At 34.9% G+C, this 22,146-nt stretch overlaps 1 protein-coding gene across 3 annotated transcripts in view; it reads right to left on the bottom strand.

Annotated features, from left to right (window-relative positions):
- COL5A2 (collagen type V alpha 2 chain) overlaps positions 1–22,146 on the bottom strand; it is a 366,641-nt gene that overhangs the window by 9,399 nt on the left and 335,096 nt on the right. For all 3 annotated transcript variants that reach the window (XR_003793913.1, XM_029225091.1, XM_029225090.1), the window contains 24 exons: positions 21,253–21,306; positions 20,428–20,526; positions 20,268–20,321; positions 20,120–20,173; positions 19,086–19,139; positions 18,309–18,362; positions 16,680–16,724; positions 16,037–16,135; positions 14,912–15,019; positions 14,584–14,637; positions 12,296–12,349; positions 12,029–12,082; positions 11,554–11,607; positions 11,028–11,135; positions 10,862–10,915; positions 10,269–10,322; positions 9,303–9,464; positions 8,534–8,641; positions 7,289–7,396; positions 5,813–5,866; positions 3,723–3,830; positions 3,094–3,147; positions 871–978; positions 426–479 (listed from right to left, as the gene is read on the bottom strand). Coding sequence is in view for 2 of the 3 variants with exons in the window: in XM_029225091.1 (XP_029080924.1) it covers positions 426–479; positions 871–978; positions 3,094–3,147; positions 3,723–3,830; positions 5,813–5,866; positions 7,289–7,396; positions 8,534–8,641; positions 9,303–9,464; positions 10,269–10,322; positions 10,862–10,915; positions 11,028–11,135; positions 11,554–11,607; positions 12,029–12,082; positions 12,296–12,349; positions 14,584–14,637; positions 14,912–15,019; positions 16,037–16,135; positions 16,680–16,724; positions 18,309–18,362; positions 19,086–19,139; positions 20,120–20,173; positions 20,268–20,321; positions 20,428–20,526; positions 21,253–21,306 (1,809 nt within the window). In the remaining variant the exon portion in view is untranslated. The remainder of the gene's footprint in view (positions 1–425; positions 480–870; positions 979–3,093; positions 3,148–3,722; positions 3,831–5,812; positions 5,867–7,288; positions 7,397–8,533; positions 8,642–9,302; positions 9,465–10,268; positions 10,323–10,861; positions 10,916–11,027; positions 11,136–11,553; positions 11,608–12,028; positions 12,083–12,295; positions 12,350–14,583; positions 14,638–14,911; positions 15,020–16,036; positions 16,136–16,679; positions 16,725–18,308; positions 18,363–19,085; positions 19,140–20,119; positions 20,174–20,267; positions 20,322–20,427; positions 20,527–21,252; positions 21,307–22,146) is intronic.

The raw sequence follows: 22,146 nt of genomic DNA, 5'->3' as shown, positions 1-22,146 counted from the left end.
GATTTGCTTCCTAGTTAGCCTTATGCCAAACATTTCTGAGGAACTATTACAATTACTTAAGGGAAAAAAATAAATACAGCTTCAAAATCTATCTCCACTTCATGGTAAATCCTATTATATCATTTCAAAGAGTACAATTAAATGGAAATTTCAATAAACACAGAGTAAGAAAATGAACTAACAGATGAGTATATCCACCCTAGGTAAGAGATTTTAATGTGGGCCCATGAAGTAATATGTCATATTTCAGGATATTTCTACTTAAAGGTCAATGTGAATGGTTTGTCTCATATGTTTGCTGCCAGCTTCAGAGAACCTAGGCCAACTCCAACTTCAGTACCATGAAAATGATACTGAAGCACTAACAGTATGCCACCAGGAGCATTGTTATTTACATCTGCAACTTATTAAGTTTTGTTACTTACTCTTGGGCCAAATGGTCCTGGGATTCCAGCACTGCCTTGTTCACCATTGGGACCCTTAGTAGGAAAAAATAATGATGCCAAAATATTTATATCCTACGTTTTACCATTCTTAGCTTTTTCAAATGTCCCGTCATTGACTTTAGCAACATAAACTACTTTCATAAAGTCATCAACCTCTATAATGTTTCATGAGTTGACCAATACTAAAGACAACTGTAGGAGTAATGATGCATATATCCTTTTGCTTTATTTCTTTCCTACAAAATTACAGCAAATATATGAACAATTATATTGGATAGCTAGGTAATTAGTTATTCATCGAGATATCCTTTGAAATGAAAATAAGATACAAAAAAACCCCATCCATTTTATAGACAAATGTTCATGTCAAGATACCTGTGTATTCTCACATGCAGGGCAAATAATACTTAAAGGGATAACTTACAGGAGGCCCAGGAAGACCTTGAAGACCAGTAAAGCCTCTGTGACCCTTCTGACCTCGGTCACCTCGGTCTCCATGATCACCTTTGTCACCTCGAGGTCCTTGGGGTCCCTAGAAATAGGGTCATAGCATGGATATTGCCTGTTGAGACTGCAATTTACTACAATTTTACTTTGTGCAATTGTATTTGCTACAATTTTGGGTACTGTATTTTATATGAACTAATATATTTACTTATCTAAATAGTATTAGACCTAGGAATTTTTGTCTCTTTTTCTCAAGGAATTAAGGCAATCGTTAAAATCATAAGATGTATAATAACGCTTTCCTAAAGATTCAGTTTTTTTATGTTTATCCTACATTCAGACTAAAATGAGGTATTTTAAAGTTTGATCTAGCCTATCTGAGACATTTTCCAAAGATTATATTTCACATATTTAGCTGATATCATTATGTAAAAATACTGCCACCATATATAGATTCTTTTAAATTAAAACGTGAGTTCTTATTTACTTATGTTACTTCTAAGAATAAAATGTTTATTAAATTTGCATATGCAGACAAACTAACTAGATATGAGCTGGGACTATGTTAAGAAATTGGCCATATTTGAAAGTTGCAGAGGGAGTAGATCTTAAAAGTTCTACCACAAGAAAATAAAATTTGCAACTATGTGGGATTATAGATGTTAGCTAAACTTACTGTGGTAATCATTTCACAATATACACCTATATCAAATCATTATTACCTTAAACAAGTACAGTGTTATATGTCAATTACAGCTTAATAAAACTGGTGGAAAAATAAGAAATTGGCAAAAACTTGTTTGAACAAATGAAAGAGGAATATCATCATCGAGCCACATCCAGCCAAAGAAAACACAAAGAACTCTATGTTATCCTCATATCTGCAATATCTGTACCCAAATCAATCAACCCTGATCCTGAGAAACTAAAGAAAAAGCAATAGTTGAGAATCTAATTGTGGAACAGAAGCTACACCAAGAAGTGAAAATTATCTGATCAATCTTATCAGTCACAGACTTTTTCTTTGTTTGTAAAAGTCTCGGGTAGTAAAGGCAGCTCCAAGGGTCTAGTGGTTCACAGTAAACTGACAAGTAACACAGGGTCACCTACTACAGGGAAAGCTTCTGTTGTCTTTAAAGTTTTTCTAAAAGAGAACTGAAATTCTATCAATCTGACTTTGGAGAATGGAAGATACTATCATATACACTGGCTCTCAGGTTAACTTTTCCCTTATTAGTTTTTTGTTCTTATTTTGTTTGGTTCTTATTTTTTAAATTGGATACCCTAATTTTCAAACAGTACGAGAATCTTTTTTATAATAAAAACAAGACTAGACCTCAGTAACTTTTACATATTGTATAAAACAATGTAAATTTAAATACTAAAATCAGTTTGAATGTTTTTATAATGTCAGAAAGGTTATTTTATTTTAGGGATGCCCCTAAATTTCATAATTAAAATAAACTAAACCAGAAAGCACCTATTTAAATTATTAACTAGAGTTCATTTAATCATGGAAAACAAATTGTAACTGGTTAGAAAACCATTCACTTGACATGCCATGTAACTGTAAAATCTTCTCTAGCCTAGCTCAAATCAAAGCTGAGAATGATGATTTAATAATAGGTCATAATTTTAAGGCTATAATTGTTCTTCATGAATATAGATATTGATATTGAATACAGATATTGATTTATATAATGTGTGTGAAAGAAACATGACCCATTAGACTGCCCGTAAGAGATGATTCACTCATGATAAGACATCTATAATAATCATTAACCTCGAAGCAATTGCAAAGAGCAAAAAAATCAGAACATGGGCAGGGCAGTCTAGTTGAAAATAAAATATATTTGAATAGTACTTTTCAAGTTTACAAAGAGCTTTCAAACCCATTTTCCTATGTAATTTTTAGAAAATCTCAGAGAATCGCACTATTTCTCCTGTTATTTTGGGAGAAAATTGTGACTCTAAAAGTCTTAATTGATTATTGAAATAATTTTTAGTTAAATTCAGAGGAGCTATATTAACATTATAAAAACAAATATAAACTCCTGGGTATCATTTTAAATCAACATTTTGTTCAAAGCTTGAAGAATTTGGTAATTTTCACTTATGAGTCTTAAATTGTACTTCTTCTTTGGGAGTATATTTTACGTAAGAAGACATATATTTTAAAAAAAAACAACAGAGAACTTACAAGTAAGCCACGTTTCCCAGCTCGACCAGGTGGTCCAATAGGACCCCGAGAACCCTAGAAGAAATTTTCACAGATATTAATACAAAAATATGGATGTATTATATAGACATAGAATTCAAGAATATATGTTTGTAGTTGAATACTTATATATGTGTATGTGTGTATCTAAGGGTATAGTTCTATGGCTAATTAATTAAAACCAGGCTGAAGTCCCTAGGTATAAGAATGTGCTCACTATAACCCCAATGACATTTCTATAGTCAATTTTATCTATGGTCTTCACTGAATGAAGATCACCTTAGTCGTTTACATAAGACATTACTTGCTTAAATTTAACATGACACATCCTTATTACATTTCCTATAAACAACAACATTTTTAGATGATGAAAGTCAAAGCATCAGGGTTTTTGAATACCTATTACCTATAGAATACCTATTACCTATACCTAATACCTATTAGAAATCAAATTTTTAAGACTAAAAAAATTAATTCCTAATGGACTGTTTATCATTCTTTGTTTAGAGTCCTTAATCAAACACACATGTCATTGAATGCAGGCATATATGTAGCTCATAATACAGTATGCTGATGTTTATAACTGTCAGTGTGAAACTGACTCTCCTTACCGGATCTCCTCTTTGTCCTGCATCTCCTGGGGCACCAACGGGACCGGGAGTTCCAGGGGCACCCTGAGAGCCTGGCAGACCTGCAGGCCCAGGGTCTCCACGATCGCCCTGACAAGAAAACCATGATATTATTTTTTTAATATTAATTCTAAAACAGCCGTATTCTATATGCTCATGCTATTCATGAGAAGGAAAAATATAACTTTTTAAAACATATTTATTATTTTACTAATATTTTACTTAAATATTTTAACTATATTTGCTTATTAATAAATCAAACTGAAAAGAATGAGATATTTTCCCCCAATTTCATCCCTCCCCTCACTCTCACCCTATTATTCCCATAGTCAAGATTGCTGGACTATAGGAGTGGTCACCTCCAGAATTCAGCATGTTTCTTAGACCAATAAGCCTTCCAACTGGGGTATCCGTGCACTTGGTATAAACAAAAACTTTCCAAAGAGTGTAAAAACAGGGAAAATTCTAAGGAAACCACTTTCCAGATTTTCAACTTCATATGTGTTCTTTCAGAAAACTGGCTTGGAGCATCCTTCCCTACTTCCTCTTTAATAATCACCCTTCTCTCATTTTATGAAATAAAAGCAGATATCATACAATCTGCAATCTTATTATGCTGCAGTGCTTCGAAGAATAAACACCACTGGGCATCAAACTAAGGGACTTTTCCAGAATGCACAGTTCACTTAAGAATAAAGCAAAGAGGTATTCGGAAAGAAAGAGGCGGCTCCTTATTTTACCCAGAGGACCCCATTATGACAAGGCTCCGAATCTTACTTTTCTCTTTAAGTCAGAGATGAGATTATTGTTACATGAACGTGTATTAATATAATTATTTGACTTGAGAAACGGAGTCAGACCTTTTTTCTGACAGAAGTTAAGTCTTATTTGACTGATTAGTTTGGCAACCAGGATAAACTCTGGCAATTAGGTTGGAGAATTGATACATAATACATTGAATAAGCTGAATTGGCAACTCCAAGATTTTGAAAAGAATATATTGAAAGCACATGTACATTTAGAATTTACCAAGAATTACCTCCTTTGCAACAATTAAAACTTGTGATTAAAATAAAATGTGATGGCAACTTAAATTATGCATAGGGGTTCATAGATTTTCAAAATTATATCAGGGGTACATCAGCAAAATCTTTGAAGACTACCACACTGGATAATATATTACCGACCGAGGGAAAAACCCAGATGCCAAGAGAATTTGCATTCCTTGGCTTTACGGTAGATGGAGGGGAGTGGCCTTACCCCAAGATTCTTCAAAACTCTTTCTTCCCCTCTCTTTGAGTGCCTACTAGATGCTTTAAACAAGTTATTTGAAACACAAATGCCCAGTGGTATAGGTACGAATCATATTTAAAGTACTTGAAAATTGAGGTTCAGAAAATATGTTCAAGATCACATAGCTAGTTACTTAAAGAATCAAGATTCCAACCAGGTCTCTCAGGTTTCAAAGCGCATTCTGCTACATGATGAGCTCCTGGAGTGGAAAGAGCCTCTGCATCATAATAGACATTAGAGAGGGTTTTTGTTTTTGCCTTCCATTTACTACTAAGTAGTCTGAGACAACTGTGTGACTGCCCAAAGACACTAGAGTTTCAGATAAAGTTGGGGATATTTTCAGTTCAGCACATGTCTAATTTAAAAACACATCATGAAATATACAATATTTAGAAAGACATGGTTTATTTCCTCATGGGGCATTCACTTTAGGAGGTGAGTAGAGAAATTTAGATGTTAAACAGCTCTATTTGTGCGGCCATACTTTTGCGAATGAGTTTGAAATTTAGACTACTTCATATGTATCCTCATCTAAAGCCTTCATGGTGCACCTTTTCCTACTGTTAATTAAAAAAATGCCATCTCACTTGGCTGTGTATTCAAACTTTCATTTATAAGATCTACTCAAATTATGACATTACAAAAAAGATTGTTACAATCAGAAATTTCAGGGCTGCATTGGAGCTATGAGAAGAAAGAGTAGCTTTTTACTCTTTAGTATTACAAAGATTTCAAATTTACATTACTCCAGGTTTTTTAATCAGTGAAATTGCCCTTACACGTTCTCCAACAGCACCATCCCGTCCTGGAGTACCATCATTACCAGCTGGACCCTATAAAGAATCATATTTGAAAAATGAATTAACTGAGTAATAAAAAATCACATTCCAATTGCCAGAAAAATTACAGCACGTTTTCCACCTCTCTTCCATATTATAAATTAGCATTTATGGAAATTTCAGTAGAAGAAAGTCTTCTGCCATCTTTCTATTACTTTGATTTGCCTGTAAAATTATTAACACATTCTTACATTTTTGGTGCCAACTTTAAACGCAGTTTTGTTTAAGACACTATTTTCCACTTACAATTCAGTGCTTATAAAGTGCAATGTTATTTCCTTTCCCCACATACATATTTCATATTCAAGTATTAAGAATGCCCAGTTATTTACTATAGCAGCTCAACTTTAAAACTGTCCTGACATTTGCTACAAATTTGGGCTCTTCAATGTTTGGTGTGAAACAGTACTAAATCTATGTTCAGGTTGGCTTAATCAACCTCTTCAATGGTGGGCCCAGAGGAGGTGCCACCAGATGGAGGAGCTCCACCACCAGAGAAGCCCCCAGACATTCCTCCTGGTGTGCCTCCTGCACTAAGTCTAAATTCTTCATTTCTATTTTTTATTTTTAAAAAAGAAAAAGTATTCAAATTCTTCTAAATAAATAGACAACAATTACATTCCCGGTATTTTATGTTTTGTCTATATTATCAGTGAATGGTTTTCCTCACATTTACTTACCCAAATAATATCCTTAAAGTTTAAAGTAAAATATCTGTGTTTAGATATTAAATTACTTTAAAAAATATATAGTCTTCTTTTCCTATTTTATTTTGATTTTTTTCAGAACTATATTTTTACCATTTGAGCAAAAATTGCTTTGAAAGGCATTGACTGTTTCTTTCAAGAAAATGTGACACTAAATGTTTGGTGATTTACTCATTAAAGCACTGAACAGAGGAAATTCCAACCTATAACTTCTCAAATCACCTTTCAAAAGCTGATTTCCTCTCAGAAGAGACTAAGGGAACATGATCTCCATAATGTAACTTTATAGGGATATGTAAGTAAAAGCATCTCTACTTACTTTGCCCTCTTCACAAGTTGTAACAATTATATTAATCCTATCACCATAAAACTTGGCAATTTTGACAAATATGCCATTACAGAATGAAATACTAATAAGAGAAAAGGTAAATGGTTGTGTCCTTTCACCTTCAAAATAATTTGGCAACAAAATAAATCAACTAAAATACTTGGCTCCAGACTAGACGAAAGTCAGTGCAAGACACAAATCTTACTACTTTTTCTTATGTCATCATTTAGTCAACTCTCTAGGCAAGAACACATCAAGAAACATCACTAGGAAACTTCCTTCAGGTCAAATGTACAATTTCTAAATTGACTTCTAAATTTAAAAAATGTCCCCGGAACACCCAGATGAGGAGGGGAGAGGGATTTTCACTGTAGTACTCACTTCAGGTCCTGGTTCTCCCACAGGGCCATTTGAGCCTGGGGGCCCCACTGGTCCAGGCGGGCCTTTATCTCCTGGTGCACCAGTTGGTCCTACTTTTCCTGGTGTGCCCTGAAATAAAAGTACAAATATGTCCACCACTTCTGAAGAAGTTTAAGGAGGCCAGTTCACATAAAGGCTACATTTATTCAAATGGCACCCCAGTCCCTCCTTCTATAGTAATAATTGTCCATTATCCCACAACACTCAGGTCACTGTAGTGCCTTCCCAGAGGCATGCGCACTTCTTATCACAATCATCCTGACATATCAAAGGGAATAAAAAGCATCCTTTGCACCAAGTCAGGTTCATTTTGGTTTCTAATCTGATGTATCATTGTCATTTCTGGATGCCCTTCTTGAATCTGTGTCACTAGTAAGATTTGCTCATCTTTATTCATTTCTGCTTTGTCTGCTCACTTTACTTCTATATCCTGGCACTTTGGTCTCAGTATTGGGAGATTTTACCTCCAGGTTCCTTGGCTCACTCCTGATAACAATAAGACAGCCCTTAACTCCTGGTTTTCTGGTTTCACATCTCCACCCACATGTCCCCAGTTCCAAGGTCCCAGCAGTAAATCTCTCTGTCTACATTCCATATAAAAACACCATTTTTTTCTCAAGCATGTAAACTTTCAGCAGTAAAATTTAGTCTCTTCAAAGCTAACAGTGAGTTAAACTTTTATCCATACTCCAGGGAATATGAAATTCTTAGCACCCTCCAGGGAACAGGAGATTACTTTCAGAATCCTTCTTTATTGTTCACCCCACTTTCACCTCCAATATTACTTTAGCTCAACTACTTCTTCCCTTTGATGGTTTATGAAAACTTACTCTCTCAACTGTGAAATATGAGTGTTTCTGTTAGGCATGCTTATTTAAAAAGAGGCTACCTACTCACCAGGAGATTATCCCCTTTCTCTAGCTCCATGGATATTTTTAATCTTTGAAGAAAGATTTAGAGTCACCAAAATCCATATCCTTATTTATCTACTTCTCTAGTCCCAGAGATAAATGACTATATTTTTCAAGGACTTTCTAAGGTACTTAAGTAAAGAATTTGACATTTAAAGTCAAAAGGTTTTTAAGATACTCAGAATCTGTGTCTAAAAAAGACTTCAAATCTATTAAGAAAAAAAAGGATAAATTTTCCCTTCACAAATTTTATTGCATATAATCAGATGAAATATCAACCAGCGCAGCTACTCACTGCTGGGCCTGGAAGGCCGGGCATCCCTCGCTCTCCACGCTGCCCCGGCATGCCGACGATTCCTCTTTGCCCAGTAGTTCCAGCTGGACCAGGGGGACCATCTGGACCCTAATTTTGAGGACAAACTATAATAAGGAATTCTCCAGGGAAAACTATATGCAAGCACTTTACAATAGATCACAGATTTACAGGTTTTTTGGTATGAAAAAAAGTTCTCTGTTCCATAAAACCATACTATGTATGAGTAGTCAAGATGTGTAATCCACACTGAGCCTCTAACATTATTTAAAGGTGAGAATGGCCCATTTAGTTGGAAAGGAACTTGAAGATTAATGTGAATATTAGTAGAATAAAAGAGGTAACTATTCAGGCAAATATTTTTCCTCTTTTTAAAACGACTAGAAAAATTTTAAAACAAAGAAATAGGGCTCTATCTAAACATATTAATGTTGAGGCATTTGGATATTAAATAAAATAGTTTGGTTTAAAAAAAGATTCTTCATTCAATACAGATATTTAACAAAAAATGTTTCCTTGTTTAGTTTCTGAACACCATATCCATGACTATTATATTTTTATATCTGTACATATACTTTTTCCTAGAGCAGAGAATTATAAATTAAAAACCTACAGGGCATAATGCATTTAAAGGATTATGAAAGTGCTCAGGATAATATATAAACAGTTTCTCTGTGGCAGTAATTCTTATGAATTTTTACTAGTAAATATCTCAGTTAGAGGTGGTCTAGAACAAAGATTCCAAACTTACAGGTTGCCCATCTTCTCCTGGGTCCCCTTTGTCTCCTGGGCCACCAGGGGGGCCAGCTGGTCCTCGATCTCCTACTCGTCCGTGAGAGCCGGGGTCCCCAGGAAGACCTGGAGGTCCCTCCTTCCCAGGTTCCCCTAAGGGCCCTGCAGGTCCTGGAGCTCCCTAGTACAACACAGAAAGAGACCCAGGAGGGCAAAGTGGAAGCCACGTTAGAAGACCTAATGTGATGGTCTCTGCCTCAGAGGCAGATTCCCAAGCCTCACAGGTCCATTTTTCCTGTTAGATGATCACTCAGTGGATTTAAACAAAAATAAAAAACACAGCTGTCACACAGCTGATTCATTTCCCAGAGGAAAATCTAAATTATTTGCAATTACCTTTTAGTCATTATTAAAAGTGTGCTGACAATATTGAAAAATCAACTATACTTCAATTAAAAAATAAATAAAAGTAAAGTGATTTGGAATTGCAAAAAAAAAAAGTGTGTTGAAGTTAACTTGAATTTTCAAACTCCATAAGGCTCTGCCCCAACAATGAATACATAATATTGATATTTTATTGTCTGACCTGATCTTATAATGAAAGAATAACTTTTATTAAAGATAATTTCAGAGATTCTTCCTAACTGAAAGAAATGATTATTAGCACACAATAATGTTACTATTTCGTGCCCAAATGAAGTAACAGTCAAACATTGGGGCTTAAAAGGATTTGCAAATAAGCTCCTCCAGGAAACACTGGATGATTCAAGAAGGATTTGCTCGACAGCTTACCACTATGAATTATTGGGACAAGAGTTGTCAACATGGGATAACAACTAATTAAGGGATTAAACAAAAGAACAAATAATAACTCAATTAAATATATGTGTGTATCATTATAATATGTACATATGTATGTGTTTGTGTGTATTTTTATGTGTGTGTAAAATTACTATCAATGATTTCAATTACTGAATCGACTTACAGTAGGACCTGGAGGTCCAACTCTGCCGGCAGAACCAGGAAATCCTGTAGCACCCTAGAAATATAATATCATATAAGTAATTTTAAAATAAAAATTAATTCTATACACTTTATAGGGATTATTAATTTTACAGGGATACTTAGGCCTTTATATTCCTCTTGTTATGACCAATATATATTTTTTCTTGTATCCTATGTTTTTGGGAATGGATCTGGATTAACTAGTAGGAAGGATACTATTTTTCTCTTTCCACTTTCCATTTCTCTTGAATACATACAAGTATATTGAAGGCAAGGGCTAGAATCACATTAATATTTTATATAACAGAATTATACAAAGTACTTTGACATTATTCATTCCCTCTTCCATAGGTAATATATTATTTATGTTACATATGAGGCAGCTGGGTCTCCAAGATCAAAAAACTAATTTTAACCCAGATCTGCATCAAAGTTAAGCGCTCCTTCCACTACTGTATAGTTACACAACTAAAAATTTGTTGTTACGGGTTCAGATGAACTTTAAAATGGCTATAAAATAATAGGTATCTGTGGCTAGCTGTGTGTAATTCCCAGAGCTTCAAACCAACTTACAGGTGGACCCTGAGTTCCTCGACCACCTTTTAGTCCAGGAACGCCATTAGGACCCTAAATAGAACGAAACAAACAAAAGATCACTATAGGATAGAAATATGGTCTAAACACAAGGTCAAACAGTGGGCACTGGACTCAAGTTGTGTCTTTTTTATTTGAAACTTACATGAGGGCCTGGGGATCCTGCTAGACCTTGTGGTCCAGGAGAGCCAGCATCGCCCTTCTGTCCTGGCTCTCCAGGTTCACCTTTTACTCCAGGCTGCCCATCAGGACCCTACATTAATTGAACAAATAAGCAATTGATCATAACACTTATAGATATATTATTTCATGATAATTATTCCTAACATATCATTTATTCATATATGGTATAATGGTGCTTTGAAATCAGTATAAAAGCATAGAAGAAAAGAAAAAGCCCTGAAAAGATCTTTGAAGACAGTCTGAAAAAATGTTACACCACCACATTTTTATTATAACAAATAAGTATATAATTCAATATAATGCAAATTCATCCATTTTGGGGCCAGTTCATGAAAATATGTATTGAAAATGAGAATATTGCCTAGAAAACTATGTTTTCCAGAATCTTGCATATACCTTCAAAACACATGACAATGATAAGTAATTAAGTTCATTGCTGTAACAAGAGGAATGTTCATTTGTAAATTAGGGATATTTGAAAATCATACCTGGGGTCCAGCAAAACCAACGGCTCCAGTTGGGCCATTTTCACCACGAGAACCCTAGAAGAAGACAAACATTACTGTAGCTTTCACACATTATTCTAAATAGGAACAGTATTTTAAAATGCAATTATATAAATTTGTAGTGTCTTGAAATGTACATATAGAGAAAGCAGACATATTGCTTGAGGAGGACTCTTAAGCGTGATGTAAAGGGTCATAGAAGAAATTTTCCAAGGCCCAAAGTCTCAAAGAAGCTTCTAATTACTTAGTAAATGAGCTGCCTACCTAGACTTAATAGATTGTATAGAAATAATGCAATGATTTTTTTTTAAGTTTAATGAGAATAGTAAAAGGTGAAAACCAGGAAGTTAAAAGTAACCTAATGCAACAGGCATGGTTTTATGAATATCAAGACAAAATGACGAATCATTTTACTGCTCAAGCTCATACTAAAGAACATCAAAATACTGTCACTTACAGGATTCCCACGGGAGCCAGGTGGGCCAACTAAACCTCGAGGGCCAGGTTCTCCCTAGAAAGCAGATTTTAGATTGTTATTGTCCAAAGCAGTGGCAAAACAGTATAACCGTAGGATTTGGGCCCTATGTGTAGGGCGGATGGGAGAAGAACTCTGAGATGATCTAGTCCAACTGTCAAATTTTATGAAAGAGAAAACATTATGAAAAAGATCCAGCATTCAAATCTCAGGATTTTAAGTCCACAAAATAACAACTTGTGACATTACCTTTTCTCCAGTAGGACCTGCAGGACCAGGAGGACCCAAGGGACCCGGAAGACCCTGCAATTAACATAACATGGGCATACTGAGGAAAAGAATGCACAGAAATCTCCATGTTTAAACAAACTAACAAAGAAGGGACTATTTTGTTACAGCTGACTGCTTTTGTAAAACATTACCTATAATAAATGATATAACTGTATATTCTCAATATTTTATATAGTCTAAAACAATTTCCAATGGATTTTCTCCACAAAACGTTTTAATCTCTTTCATCCAACTCAACTCCTCCATATATAACACCGTCTTCAAACATTAGTATGAAATTAGCGCTACCCTTCAACAGTGTTTCTGTGTTTCTTAGCTTATTTAATTTTGCTAATACCTATTTGAAATGTGACAATAGATTGAAGAGGCTTTTCTTTTTTTGTATAGAATACTATATTCTTAAATTATACTAGTGAAATATCACTCCTTTATTTTTTTTTAAAAAATGAAATTCTACTAAAGCACTCAGTTTTCCACATTCCCCTGAGATGAAAAGGAGTTGCACTACCCCGCTACACTGAAGATGACGCTGTTCTCTGGCTCAGAAGGTAGGGTGCTACCACATGGGGTTTTCTTGACATGAGGTTACAATCTTTAAACTGCTGCACTGTATTGGAATCCTTCCTAAGACAGGTTTTCTCTCTCATATTTGTGTATTGCCTCTTCACAAGCCGCCCAGATATCCTTTTGTCATTTAATTTCTGTATGCATTACTGCAGAAACTTAAGGAACAAAATGTCTTTTTAATTTTATATCTGTGACAAGAACATAAGAAAACTGTGATCTTAAATTCTCTAGATCTATAATGAAACAATGTTCTGCCATCCATTTACCTAATATACTTCCTTAAAGTATTTGATTAAATATAAAGGTGACTTTATTACGTTCTCATTTTTTTCATACAGAAAAAAAGTGATTCATTTTTTTTCCCTTTACCATGAGATTACAGCAAATGCTCTGCTCTGCTTCTTCCCTAAAACAACATATTTCCCTCACTAAAAATGAAGCAGTCATTGCTTAAATCTTGATCCTACTGCATTGCATTTTCATAGTTCAAAGGAACAATAGATACGTATTTCAGCTTTCTCCTTAAAATAAACTGTCAATGCATCTCTCCTTCAAACAGCACACTACTTACTGTGCACTCCAGAGCAACCATGATGTGAAATACAAACCATAAACCGGATTTACTTAGACCACTTTTTTAAAATATTAAATCAAATATTAGATTTAATTAAAAGGCAAAAGATATTTTGAGTTCATAATTTGCTAAACTAAGTGTTTCACCCTTAATTAGCTTTCCAGAAAAAGAAAAAAGGGATAATTATCACTAAGGCTAAAACTTTTCTATAATTTACTTTATTTCTTTAATCAAAAGTTAATATAATCAATGTATTAACAGTGGCTCAATGGACAGAATCAAAATATTAACAGTGGTTCAGTGTCATCTCTTTTTAAATAGTATGACGGCTATTGTCAGGACACAGCATGACAACTAACAGCAAACCATGTCATACTGAACCAGAAACTATTTATCAAATATCAGGAACTATTTCCAGGAAATGCTGACTGTCTGAGCAACTGTAACTACCTGCTCTTACCTGAGAGGATCATTCATGTCTGAAAATACATTTTCAGTCTGATTGTCTGATTATCCTTAGAATTGCAAATACATTCCATTTTTAAGGACATAAAGTTTGTTAAATGTCAATTTCTGGAAGGATATTAAACAATCCTTCTTTACATTTCACTTATTCAGCCTCTTTATCAATGAAAGCATTAATGACGATTCATCATGCAGTAATTTTCTCACCCCTAACATCTAGTATATTGAGAAACATTTGTCACACCTTTGGCTACTCTGTAAAACTCTACTTGCCTGCACTGGAATGAGGTCTAAGGCAACTCACTAGAGCAGCATTTTAATAAAAATAAACATTGCCTATGAAATAAAAAGATAATAAAGATAAAGAGGGCCCTACCGCTTAAAGCACCAATCTCATATGCATAATAAAAATGTGTCTTACTTCATTCTCTCAATAATGACTATTTTTTGGCTTGTTCTAATTCAAGGTAAGCAAAATGAATATCTGTGGTCCATCAGTGTCAAATCTCAGATCTCATCGTTCTCCTAATCCTGACAACCATGGAAACATGAACCTTATTTTTTAAAGTTCAGGCAAATTCATATGATAGTGATGATGTTGATTCCTAGCCCAGCTGTGGAAAGGAATGCTTTCACTTACTCTTGCTCCATCATTTCCAGCTGTGCCTTCAGCACCTTTCTCTCCTATGCCACCCTGGGAAAACATACAAAACACCATTTAATCATTTAATTGTCTTTTTCCTACACTTGCATGGAAGCTTCATGAGAGTAGGGACGTCTCTCTAATGTTCACAGCTGTATCCCCTTGGGCCTAGAACAATGCCTGGGACTGAACATTTTCTAAGTACACATATATTGAAAGAATGAATGAATGAATGACTTGTGACTTAGGGTGGTAGAAGTAAAAGTCTGCCCAGGAAATCATTATCAGTAGAAAGTGTAAATGGATGAACTAAAACCAAACTTACTCTGTCACCCTTGGGGCCAGGAGTTCCTGCAATTCCTCTTTCTCCCGGCATACCTTGAAGACCTGGTGGGCCTGTATCTCCAGGGGTCCCAGTTGGTCCTGGACTGCCCTGAAATGAACCAACAATAAGTAAGCTCACGTATATTTTAAGGTTGAAACTATATGAAATTCCTGTTTTGGTAAATCAAAAATAGTAGAATCTTGGCAATTTCATGTGGTTCAACCTAGTGCTTATATTATTCATTTGGGAAAATTGACTCTGAGTTCATTTTAAAAAAATCAGATCTTGCTGTTTTGATTGTTGGTTTGTTGTCAACATTCTCTTTGGAGAAATTGGGTACCAATTCAAATAAAAATGATAGAATTGCCTTTTTATTTTCTTTTTTTGGCAACATCATAGGGATTCTAATAAAAAAAGAAGACATCACATTTAGAGAGTATTCCATTCTCTCTCTAAAGAACCCATGATATGAAGTTGGCTTTTAGGCTCATTCAGTAATTAAATTGAAGCAGATCTTCTTCAATCACTCTGGCCTTTGAAAGTAATAAGGGATCTAATATTATATGATCATGAAAAATTCTACTTCAGTTGTTTGCACTGAAGTTGGCCACACAGTCTTCTACCAATTTTAAAACAGCACCCAAAAGGAAATGGTACTGATTTTTGCCTTATAATGTATTGTACTTTCAGATTTCAAAAGTGACATACTTTCATATATTAAGTAAGCAGAACTGTAGAAACTGAGACAAGGAAAATGGAGCATATGATTAGGAAGACATCCTAATAAATTACACAATTTTCGATTTATTGTCTCTGCTTATTAATATAAGTCATTAATAAAAGTTATATAAATAAATATTAGAAACAGGTTTGTATATGAGAATGTATCACTACTTTATGTAGTGATCAAAAATCCCATCAAAGAAGAGATTCTTTTTTAGCTGACTCTTTAGTGCCAAAGAAAAGCCAAGAAGGTGCTCATTAAATATTTGTTGAAGAAATTATATAATCAAATATTTTGTAAAAACAAGAGAAATAAATAATAATAAATCCTAGCACCATTATGTGTTTATTGAGCAGTAATTTTAGACCATTTTAAACTACTGAGCTCACTACCATACTTACTTTTGGACCATCAGGACCGTGTCCTCCAGCCATTCCCTTCTCACCAGGAAGTCCGGTTATTCCTGGTTCTCCTCTTTCCCCTGGATTTCCTCGTTCTCCCTACACAACATAGGAATGTCAAACAGTCTCAGTGCTTGATCTGAAAATGGGTTAAAAGTGCTCCTGGATGGGCTTCCCTGGTGGCGCAGTGGTTGGGAGTCCGCCTGCCAATACAGGGGACATGGGTTCGTGCCCCGGTCCGGGAAGATCCCACATGCTGCGGAGCTGCTGGGCCCGTGAGCCATGGCCGCTGAGCCTGCGCGTCCGGAGCCTGTGCTCCACAACGGGAGAGGCCGCAGCGGTGAGAGGCCCGCGTACCGCAGGAAAAAAAAAAAAAAAAAGTGTTCCTGGAAATGTGAAAAATGACTTCTACTGGGGAAAAATTTAGAAATGAGCAACTATTAAGACTCAGTTTTCTAATTTAATAAGAAATGAACTTGAAGTAAGCATATACTAGTTTCACAGCACAAAATATTTCTCATAAGATTGATTTTCATTAAGTAAAAAACTGTAACAATTAAAGCCCAGTTTAAGATAAAAGATGCTTTTTCAAACTGAAGCCAATGGACACAAAGTTAATCATGAAGAAGAAGAAAATACTTACTCTAGGTCCTAATGGGCCAACTGCTCCAGGATCTCCAGGAACTCCCTATAAAATACATTTTTTTTAATGAAAAACTTTCAACTGAACTTTAGGTATTTATTAGAAATCTTTCCAGATCATATACCTAATTTCTTCTAACATACTATTAGAAGTCTGACTAAGCCCATAATATTGAAGAAAGAAAAATATGTACAATTTAATAAACAATGGGATATCATATACATTGGATGGAAATACTTTTCCAGAAAAGTTTATATTATACCTGAATGATTGATTTTTGGCAATGAGTTCATTCAAAATATTATCTCACAAAGATATTACTTTTAGCAACAATAAAATAAAAGCAAAAGGCCTTTTATTTCCTAATGGAATGTGAAAAACTTAACAGAGGAAAGTGAAATTAAAAGCAATGAAGTACTAATCTTTTAAATAGAACCAATTCAATTCAATTTAATAAATATTCCTTGAACATATAATATAGACAACACACTGTACTAGGAATTGTGGGTTCAAACTAATGCTGTCATGACTACATTAAAAGTTTGTTCTTAACTAAAGGAAAATTTGTCATTTAAAACTTCTCTGTTTGATAAAGACAGTAACTATATCAAGTAGGCCTCCAGTCTTGTCCCTTGAAATGTATTGTCTTCATTGTGGCATGATCTTCCTAAAACCCAAATGTAATAGTATTTCTCTCTACTTAAAAGCCCTTCATTAGCTTCCCATTACTCTAATAATAAGAACAAACTAGACTCAAATTAAGACTTTCCAGAATCAGGCCCCTGTCATTCTCCAGCCTCTTCTTCACCCTCCTCAACCTGTATTTCACATTTCTGACCTACCGAACTTTTTTCAGTGCCTAAATTTGATCATCAAGCCTTTGCACTTGCTGTTTGCATTTCCTGGAGTATTTTCTTACCTTCCCTCCTCCCCGCTTACCATCATTCTTCCTTCAGATCTTATAAAAGATACTATTTTGTCCAGGAAACTTTTCCTAAACCCCAATGTCTGAATTAGGTGCATCTTCTATGTTTACATACACACAGTGCCTCTCTTACCATAGCATTTAGAATATGCTACTATTGTAACTGACTTTCTATACTCTCTGTCTCCTAGTAAAATAAAATATAAGGCAAGGTCCATGTCCATCTTGTTCAATTGGTTCAGGCCAAGGCTTAGTAGAGCTTAGCACAGAGTGCTCAGCAAATATTTTTGAACAGTTAAATGAATGAATAAATCACTCAAAGAAAAATAAATTACATAAACCTATGTGCTGGTAAAATGACAGAAATAAAATGGTAAGTTTCTGTTCCTAACCGTTTATGAAGCCTCCAGTAAAATGTACAGTAAGACATATTTAGTGATTAAGGACACAGTATAAGCACATGACCTGGGTTCAAATCATATCAGCTGTGTGACTTTGGGAAAATTACTTAACATCCGTGTGCCTTATTTTCCTCATCTGTAAAATGGACATAATAATAATAATAGTACCTAGTACATAAGAGTTGTTTTGAGGATTAAAGGAGATAATTAATTTAAAGCAAAGCAGAACAGAGCCTGACACATAGTAAGTGATATTATGTTAGCAATTTTTAGTATTGCTATCCTTATTATTTAAACACTTACCTGATCACCTGGCTTTCCACCTTCCCCAGGAGGCCCTGGAGGACCAGGAAGCCCCTAAAGCAAAAGTAAGAATATAAAATTGTGACTCTGTGGAAATTTAATAGGCCACCAGTGTTAACAGTTCACAATTCATAGAGCTCCCTGACTATATTTTCAAGCAAAAGACATTATTTAAACACAAGTTAAGCAAAACAAAATGAGAAACCTACATCCTCTAACATAACACAGCAGCTAGTCAGTTCGTAGGTTTAGATTTTCATTTGCACACCACTTAGCAAAAAAGAGGTAAGAATATAACAGTAGGTTCTTTATATTTGTGGAGCTTTTAATGGCTTTGAGAACAATACTTTAGGCTGCTAGAATATTGAAAGTTAGTCCTGACAGTTTTTTCCCCAAATTATGATTATCTATGCTATTAATCTACCATCATATTTAATTAAATAAATCATGAAAATTTGTTCAACAAAAAATTTTAGACACTGTGTCAATAAAATTAGATAAGCCTCAATATAGTTAAATAAATCTTATTGAGATATTAAGAACATTTTATGATTTATAATTTGTTAATAGGTTTGGGGTTTGATCAGTTGTTCAGGGGAAATCTGTTCCTTCTCTTTGAGTAAAAATGTTTGATTTTGTCCAAATGTCTATCTTATTTACTAAAAGAGGAATGACCCCTTTGAAAATTGTAGAATTTCACATCATTCAACCATATCTTTTTATTAAAAAGCATTTTGGTTAGGGGAAGAAGAAATGGAAGACTGAGTCAGTGCATACCTGAAAGCCAGTGGGGCCTGGAGGGCCCTGTTCTCCTCTCTCCCCAGCTAGACCCTAAGTCACGAAGGAAAGAAAACCATGAACATCAAGAGCCAGATCCTTATGTCTGCTTCCTACTTGTGTGAACCACCAGAAGTATTTATATTTCTTTGTATTTCTTCCAATCACAAGTTTTTCACTTTAGCAAGATAATAAACTAGTCCTAAATGTCAACTAATTGTATCGTTTGAAGTCCCTGATGGTGAGAAAATATCTTCTAAAGCCAGTGAAGAAACTGATAACATGTGTTCATTTTTTATCCAAACATAAATGTCTGGAGCCAACTGTAAAATTTGGGGGGAAATTGACTATTGGCATGGAAAAATCCATTACTTTTATATGTCTAATCTAAAAGGTAATTAATGTTTCCATTGTAGTTTGTTTCTCAGTGTTATAAAAATTATTAATCAAACCTTCAAAACTAGAATAACTAAAGAAAGCAAAGCTAACATTTTAAAAAAGATATTTAAATTGCCCCATTCGAAAACAAATAAACATGCCATAATATTTCTGATAAACACAATTTTAAAATCCTAGGATGAAAATATATCTCAAAGGATAAATATTATTCCTTTTTAGTCCATCCAAAAAAACAAAACAAAACAAAACAAAACGCTTAAATAAATTTCTATAAGACACAATATTAGGAAAAAAAACCTGGTATAATCGAGTATTTATATTTTTTAAATAAAATACAGTATAAAATATTTGTCAGACACTACTTTCCTCACATAATTTTCAACTGTGATAACATAGAGATGATGAGGTAGCTTTTACCATCAGCATTTCATAGAAGTTTAAAATGAAAAGACCAATAATTCTACTTAAAAAGGCAGAAGATGCCAGCACAGGAATCAAAAGAAAAGATATAACTGAAATTCTTCCATCTTGCACTTTTTTATTTACTTCCCCCCAAAACCTATCCATGAGTAAAGTCTCAGACAAACATCACTGAAGAATGCAATGTGAATATATTCTCACTAAAACTTACATACCGGGGGGCCCACAGGACCGGAAGGACCAACTTCACCATCTTTTCCAGGAGCTCCCTAGCATCGCAGAGAGATAATTTATGAGGTGAGATCATGAGAATTTGGGTCATTTCATATATATTTTTTTCTTTAGCAGAAAATGTGTAGTTACCCTCTGCCCAGGAACACCAGCATTTCCTGCTTCTCCAGGTTTTCCAGGGTCACCCTAAAGAATCAATGCAAACTAATTTAAATTTCAATCAGTTTGCTATAAACATGTCAGCTCCAAGTGAGGATTATGATGAGATGGCAACATTATACACTGTACTCACACTGCTACCTTTGGGGCCTGGAAGACCCATACTCCCAGGCTGCCCTCTGATTCCTATGGAGCCTGGAGGACCTGGCCGGCCATCCTCTCCTGGAGCACCCTACAAAATTGACAGGAGCAATGTAAGTTTCACATAAGTTCTCTCTGAATGTTACATCACCCAAATTGTCACTTGCCTTTCCTTACTACAAAAGTTATGTAAGTTTTAAATTAAGCCACATTTTAATTTTAGTGAATCAGGACAGTTGAGTGTTTTTAAAAACAACTGCTGAGGTATTTGAATGTTTAGATTGGAGACTTTATTCTTATTCTATACACAAGCCTCATCTTTATGTCTCTTTACATTCTCATATTAATAGGGGAAATCTTCCTTCTTTCATTTACTCTTGTTTGTGGTAATGAAAACTCAGGACTTCCATTTCACATTTACTGTATAAGGAAAGGGCCCAGAATATATGAACTGTCAAATTTATACCCACTTATCTCTTAAATGTATAAAATTGGAAGGATATCAAGAAATGAGAATGTTGCTAACAAATTCCACTAATATTAATAAATACATCACGGAAACTTTTTCACTTATGTCAGAGAAGCAATTACAATCTCAAGCATTTATTTCAATACAACGTTATCAATTTCTGGTCATTTTGAAAATACGCAGATCCTTAATATTTGCTTCCAGGAGAGGAAGGTACATTTTAAATATGTAAACATGATCAGCATCCACCTGATCAAAAATGTTAACCTTAAATAAGCATCTTACCATGTAAGCTGCATGTCTATTGAGAAATATTAATGGTGGTGGACTTTTGTTTAAATTACTTACCAAAGGTCCAAGTTTTCCTTCAGGACCTTGAACACCAGGATTTCCTGTCAGACCCTAAAAATTAAAAGCAATTGTCAGTTTGTTGCTGACCTGCAACTGGAGTAAAGATTCTAAAGAGTAAAAATAGCACTGCATTAAAAAGATCCAGTTCCACTTTGCAATGCCTACTCTCAGTAGCCTTAGGCTCCTCTAGACAAACTCACAGGAGCATCATGGACCCCACCCAACCTGGCTTCAGGATACAGGGCAGACAACACAACATGCAACAAGGCATCACATGTGGGACTCCCCACTGGGAGGAGTCCTCACAGCACAGCCTTCAGGGCCAGACTCTAAGCCTCTCACAATGGGAGGCCCGATGTGAGAGAATCAGTCTACGTGGTGGGTGCAGGAGCCACCCTGGTTTGAAATCTCACATAACCAATATTTGTAACAGCACCTTGGACATACTATACTGGTCCCAGCAAGGTGAATGCCCAGGTACAAGTCCCTGCAAACTCAGGAATTCCAAAGCTATGCCTCCTACCAGTTTTTTTAATTCATTCATAGTCCTCCAGGTCCAAATGCAGTCTACAATCAGGGATCATTTTTACTAAAAGTAATTGAATGGTCATTCAACTGGCATTCCACCTTTATCATGTGTCTAGGGAAGAATATCGAAGATATTTATCGAAGATGAACCCAATGCCTGTTTCTCATATAGAAGGAGAAAGCGTTGTAGGAGACTTTTACTCATATATCTAACACTGGGTTCAGGACAAAGAACTTATGTTGAGCCAAATGTATCTTTCCATGAAGCTTTCTGTATAATCCTTTTCTCTTTAAGGGGCATTGTCGACAACTGAATATAAGGGTAATTCCATAGTTCTAATGAATTTTCAAGTGACATTTTGT

This window comes from Monodon monoceros, unplaced genomic scaffold (assembly GCF_005190385.1).
Source record: "Monodon monoceros isolate NGI ecotype Baffin Bay Population unplaced genomic scaffold, NGI_Narwhal_1 Super_Scaffold_16, whole genome shotgun sequence".
NCBI classification, from domain to species: Eukaryota; Metazoa; Chordata; class Mammalia; order Artiodactyla; family Monodontidae; genus Monodon; species Monodon monoceros.
The sequence above is the reverse complement of the archived record's forward strand: the minus strand, read 5'-3'. Positions and strand labels throughout refer to the sequence as shown.